This window comes from Pyrus communis, chromosome 14 (genome assembly GCF_963583255.1).
Source record: "Pyrus communis chromosome 14, drPyrComm1.1, whole genome shotgun sequence".
NCBI classification, from domain to species: domain Eukaryota; kingdom Viridiplantae; phylum Streptophyta; class Magnoliopsida; order Rosales; family Rosaceae; genus Pyrus; species Pyrus communis.
Genome location: NC_084816.1, coordinates 7,173,744 through 7,180,054, shown reverse-complemented (window position 1 = coordinate 7,180,054; position 6,311 = coordinate 7,173,744). Strand labels below are relative to the sequence as shown.

The following is a 6,311-nucleotide window of genomic DNA, read 5'->3' as shown; positions in this document are numbered from 1 at the left end:
AAAGCTGACCCTGTCAAATACGTCATGTCCAAGCCAGTCTTGACAGGGTGACTCACTAAATGGGCTTTGCTTCTTAATCAATACGAGATCATCCACGTCTCAGCTAAAGCCGTCAAAGGACAAGCGCTAGCAGACTTCCTTGCCGATCACCCAATCTCAACTGATTGGAAAATCTCAAGCGACTTGCTTGACGAGGAGGTGTTCTACATCGACATCTTCCCGACATGGACAATGTTCTTCAACGGATCTGCACGAGCAAACGGAGCGGGGGCATGAGTAGTATTCATGTTGCCACAAAAGCTAATACTACCTTACTCTTTCCAACTGAGTAAGCTATGCTCCAACAATGTCGCTGAGTACCAAACGCTAATCATCGGGCTCCAAATGGCGATTAACACGAAAATCACAGCTCTTGAGGTATATGGCTACTCCAAGCTCATAATCAATCAACTCTTAACTAAATATGAGGTGAGGAAAGATGATCTTGTCCCATACTTCCGGCTAGCAACTCAACTGCTACAAAAGTTCAAGGCAGCGACACTAGAACATGTGCCAAGAAAGGAAAATCAAATGGCAGACGCTCTCGCCAATCTAGCCTCGAGTATGACACTAGGAAAAGGTGAAGCTGCAGACGTGCCAGTTTGCCAGAGATGGGTGATCCCGCTTGTTAATGAAATGTTACTAGATGATATAAATGTCATCTCAGTACTTCCAGTCGATGCTAAAGAGTGGAGACAGCCACTGATCGACTACTTAGAGCACGGAAAGCTTCCAGATGATCTTAGACACCGTTCCGAAATACGTCAACGAGCACCCCGTTTCCTTTACTACAAATGAACACTCTACCGACATTCTTTTAAAGGAGTGCTCCTGAGATGCCTAGGTGAGGAAGAAGCCAATCAAACCATGGAAGAAGCACATTCAGGTGTGTGTGTGGGGGGCGCATCAATCTGGACCAAAGCTACATTTCCAGCTCAAAAGAATAGGTTACTACTGGCCAAGCATGATGAAGGACTGCCTGGAACACACCAAAAGGTGCCAAGCCTGCCAATTCCATGCCAACTTTATATATCAACCGCCTGAACCATTACACCCTACAATTGCTTCATGGTCGTTCGACGCATGGGGATTGGACGTGGTAAGACCAATTACGCCAAAGTCATCTACAGGAGAAGCTTACATCCTAGCTGCAACAGATTACTTCTCCAAGTAGGCTAAAGCCATACCCTTAAGGGAAGTCAAAAAGGAAACTGTCGTTCGTTTCATCAAGGAGCATATCTTCCACTGATATGGTGTGCCTCGCTACATTATCACTGACAACGGAAAACAGTTCTCTAACCGACTCGTGGACGAGCTCTGCGAAAAATACAAGTTCAAGCAGCACAAGTCTTCCATGTATCATGCTCCGGCCAACGGCCTCGCAGAAGCATTCAACAAGACATTGTGCAACCTCCTGAAAAAGGCAGTCGGCCGAACAAAGAGAGACTGGCATGAAAGAATAAGTGAAGCACTTTGGGCATATAGGACTACACATAGGACTCCCACCCAAACTACACCTTATTCTCTTGTATGTGGCGTGGAAGTTGTTCTACCGCTCGAAAGTCAAATCCGCTTATTAAGGATGGCTACACAATAAGTCTTGACTGATGAAGAAAATGCAAAGTTGCGCCTTCAAGAGTTGGAAGCGCTAGATGAAAGAAAGCTTGAAGCTTAACAACACTTGGAATGCTACCAAGCACGGCTACCCAAGGCATTCAACAAGAAGGTCCGCCCAAGGTTTTTCCAAGCCAGAGATCTCGTACTGGCATTGCATAGGCCTATCATCACATCTCACAAGACAAAAAGCAAGTTCACATCAAAGTTGGATGGACCATACATAATACAAGAGGTCTACACCAAAGGCACCTACTTAATCATGGCAGAAGACGGCTTGAAGATCGGCCCCATCAACGGCAGATTTTTGAAGCGCTACTACCCCTAAAACAAACGCACCATGCTCCTGGCCCGCAAAAGCATAAACTGTGTACGGCAAAATCATCATCAAAATCACCATTAAAATCATCAAAAAAAAAAAACCATCACTCATTTGAACTACGTCATGACTTGATTCCTCATCAACCAAGGGTACATAAGCAACTTGAAACTTCAAAACTTCAAGTACAGTCACATCATCAACAAAAACACAAACACTTTGAAGAATAAAGAGCAAATTCAAGAACGCAAAAACTTCATTTCTTTAAAGGAAAAAAGTCGGCCCCAGAGCCTGATTACAAAAAAACCAGAAGACACTACTTAAAAACTATGTCCCTAAAACTACGGAGGCGATCTTCAAGAAAACCTTCCAAAGTCTTCAAAGTCTCTACCTCGGTGGGAGACAAGATGGGCAATTCCATAGCCATGCATTTCTCTTGTTCTAGGCGTGAAATCTCCTCTTGGCATTGAGAAAGTGTAGCTCCCTACTCCCCGAGAACACTTTCAAGTCGTGATGCTTTGATGCCCAGCTATTTTTGCTCTCGTATCAATGTATCTAGACGCACCTGGACGGAAGCTAAAGAAGTCTCTGTGGCTTGATAATCTCCCGAAGCAGCTTGCTGAGAAGATCGGACTTGGGTTAATGACAAGTTTATTGCTGCAAGCTGGTGAGCTCTAACATGTGGACTCAACTTCTTCGAGAAAATAGCATTAAAAAGACACCAGTTGCTGGGTTACTTTGACTTCAATAAAGGGCTGCCTGATTCAAGTGATGTTTCATCTCCTTCCTTCACCACAAGACAACAAATATTAGAGCGGCTGTGCAATGGTTGCGCAGTGATTGTGCGATCCCATACACACACACACACACACACACACACACACACACACATATATATATATATATATATATATATGTGTACATGAACCTAGAAAAGCAGATGGAATATGGCGACTGTGCAGATAATGATGCGGTGACTGTGCAGATAATGATGCGGTGACTGTGCGAGTCCGCATGCAGAAAAGGATGCAGGCGAGGAATCCCATTAAAGAACCCAGAGAAGTAAATGAAGTGCAGTGACTGTGCAAATAATGGTGCGGTGACTATGCAAACAGCAATCTGCATGTAGTGAAGAATGTAATAAGATGACTGTGCAAATAAAATAAAAATAAATAAAATAAAGGTCCACATACGGTGCAACAAGGAACCCATCAGTGCCAATCTACCATACTCGTCATCAGAACAATGTACACGCACACAAAAAAAAGGTGCAAGCTACTGTTAACAAGTCAAGAAGAAAAGGAAAAGAGATGGTGGCGACAGAATTATTGAAAAGAAGAAAATAGGGGAAGGATGGTGCACGGCACCACCTTGCAAAAGTATTATTTAAAAAAAAAAAAAAAAAAAAAAAAAAAAAGGAAAGAAGTAACACATCTTAATATGTTTTATTTGTACTTAACACAATACGCTAAATAAAATAAAGCATGTCTATTGATGTCTCCGAGAAATTACAAATGCGTACAAAAAAAATAAAAAAAGGAAGGGAGCCTTCACAAAGGTTGCTCACGTGAAGCTTCATTACTTGGCGAAACCCCAGGAGCGAAGGGCATTGAAGATAGATTATTCGAAGCCTCAATACTTGGTTGAACGCTAGATGATGAAGGCAAAAGGTGCCTCTGGAAGAAAGCCACAAACCTCTGATGGTCACTTTGAATCCGACCTTCAAATTCTTGCAGCTGATCAAGCTTCCTCTTCATGCTTGTCGAATAATTATTTACAAGCATATGCAAATCTCTATTCTCGCACTTAAGCTGTCTGATCTCTTATCTAAGATTTTCCACCTCGGCCGTTAATGATTCAACTTGACGGGTTCGAGCAAGTAGGCGTTGGCCCATGTTGGACACAGAGCCCGCACACTAAACACTGAGAGCTAAGGACTCTTGAACGGCCAACTTATCGGACCGTCTTCAAAGCAGCTTATTATCTTTAGGAGTGAGAAGGTTCTTAGCTACTACCGTAGCCGTTGTTGCATCTCTCATCACGGAGTCTTCACCTGTAAGAGGACTATTAGAAGATAAGAAAGACAGGCACCATATATTACCCTAATGCGGCGCACCTGTATCACCACTGAGACTCATATCTAAGCAAATGTTATATGGGTTAGCCATTTTCAAAGATGTTAACAGAAAAGGGCTGGATGGAGTAAAATCTCAAAAAAAAATAAAAAAATAAAAAAAAATACACCGGAGACGATTTTCACGAACGGGCAATCTTCAAAGTGTGCATGTTGGATGTGATCGATACCTCTATAAAAGGAAAGGCATCACAGCCACCAATTCAAAAAAAATCGAAGAAACACCACTCTTCGAATTTTAAAAGCCGGATTTTCCTACGTAAAGTTCGTCAACTTTTCAGACGCAATCTTAACTTTTCAGATAACGTGTGCAACTTTGTCAAAGATCTCTAACAAAGTTGAAAACGCGTGGAGTTCATTATTCCAACTACCACACTTTTGTCAACAAGCGTGGGTGACAAAGCCGCACCCGCACCACTACCTGCTATTAAAATCCTTATATAAATTCAACATTCATGGCAAGGCATACATCCAAAACGCCTGACTCTTCTTCCTTGCCAAGAATGCAGCTGCAACCAAACCTCTCAATATACTCAGTTTTCTTCTTCCCTGAAAACACCTTTTCAACCAAGTCTTCAAAAGTAAACGTATCTCATATCATTAGAGTCGAAAGCAAGAGTATCTCATAGCATGCCTTTTCCATGTCATTTCCTTTGTTCTTGTTCTTCCCTACAAGACAAAGAGAAAGAGAGCAATCAGTCGGCACTTGGAATCAAGCTTCCCGTCTGGAACCGACTGCCTAGAACCTCTTCCCTGATTACTTACCCAGCATTGCTCTCAAGTACTCATCTTCAACTGTTGATGTACCCCCAAAGAAGATACCAGATGCCTGGAGAACGGATGAGGCAGGAGGAAACTGTAGATCGAAGCATGTGGAGACAAGCACAACAAATATATATGCTGATTCATTCGCTACTTCTTCGAAAGCAAAAGTATCTCATATCATCAGGGGCGAAAGCAAAGGTATCTCATATCATGTTTTTTCCTTGTCTTTTCCTTTGCCCTTGCTCTTGCCGGCAAGATAATGAGAAAGAAAGCAATCAGTCGGAACCTGAAATCAAACTTCTGATCTGGAACTAATTGCCCATAACCTTTTCCTGGTTGCTTACCTAGCATTGCTCTCGAGTGCTCGTCTTCAATTGTTGGTGAGTCTCGAATTCCCCCAGCGTATACTTCAAGACAGGTGACATGATGTCAGCTCTTTACACTGAAACTGCCAAGCATGGATGAATCGCTGAGAAGTGATGCTCTGAAAGACCATTTAAAGGCAAAGGGTTGCACATGACCTCGGCTATGCAAAAAGAAACAAGCAGAGAAGAATACAGTACAAGAAACTGGAACAAATCACTGTAGCACGACGCCCTCCCCTGCAAAACCGCATAATCCAGATAAAGGAGTTTAAGTCAAATCCAAGTTCGACATCGTTGTTCTAATCAAATAACTCGAAAAGCCTCAACAACTTTCCGCTGGCATTGTCGCCAAAGAACAAAGCCTCGTCGTGCGACGCCATCAAATCGCCAGTACTTCCTCAAAAGCAAAAGTATGTCATATCATTAAGGTCAAAAGCAAGAATATCTCATATCATGTTTTCTCCATGTCATTTCCTTTGTCATTGTTCTTACCTGCAGGGCAAGGAGAAAGAGAGCAATCAGCTGGCACTCGGAATCAGCCTTCCGATCTGGAACCGACTGCTTGGAACCTATTTCCTAATTGCTTACCTAACGTTGCTCTCGAGTAATCGTCTTCAACGGTTGATACACTTCCAGATAATATACCACATATGCCTGGAGAACAGATAAAGCGAGTGACAATGAAACATCAATCTTGTGGATCGTCAGCAAACGCAACAACTGCACGTGCTGATTCATCCCCTAACCCTCTTCAATATGAATTGGAAAGATTGAACAAAGAAATAAGCCATCACTTCCACCTCGTGCTTACCTGCCATGTGTCTGAATCCTGAAACCGTTTATGGTCCTATTTTCATTCAAGATCAAGTCTCGATGGCCCTTGAAGAAATCACAAGTCCGATTCAAAATCAAGTGTTCACCATCCTTGAATCAAATTCAACTCCAGATAAAAGGAGTAAGTTTAGACCTTCAGAGGAGACCAAAAACCCTCCAGCCCAGTTCAAGATTAAGCCTGTGGAAAATCAACGATTGGAGGAAACCAGAAAATCTTCCAGTCGAATTCAAGATCAAGCCG

The 6,311-nt window shown here is 42.7% G+C and overlaps 1 protein-coding gene across 1 annotated transcript; it reads left to right on the top strand.

Moving 5' to 3' along the window:
* Positions 1 to 384: 384 nt before the first annotated feature.
* On the top strand, positions 385 to 837 carry LOC137714290 (uncharacterized). The gene has a single exon (XM_068453533.1). It carries the CDS (start codon positions 385 to 387, stop codon positions 835 to 837), a length of 453 nt encoding a protein of 150 aa, XP_068309634.1.
* Positions 838 to 6,311: the final 5,474 nt, after the last annotated feature.

Excerpts from the sequence above, each read along its gene's own strand:
- LOC137714290 (XM_068453533.1), top strand. The coding sequence starts at position 385 with ATGGCGATTAACACGAAAATCACAGCTCTTGAGGTATATGGCTACTCC.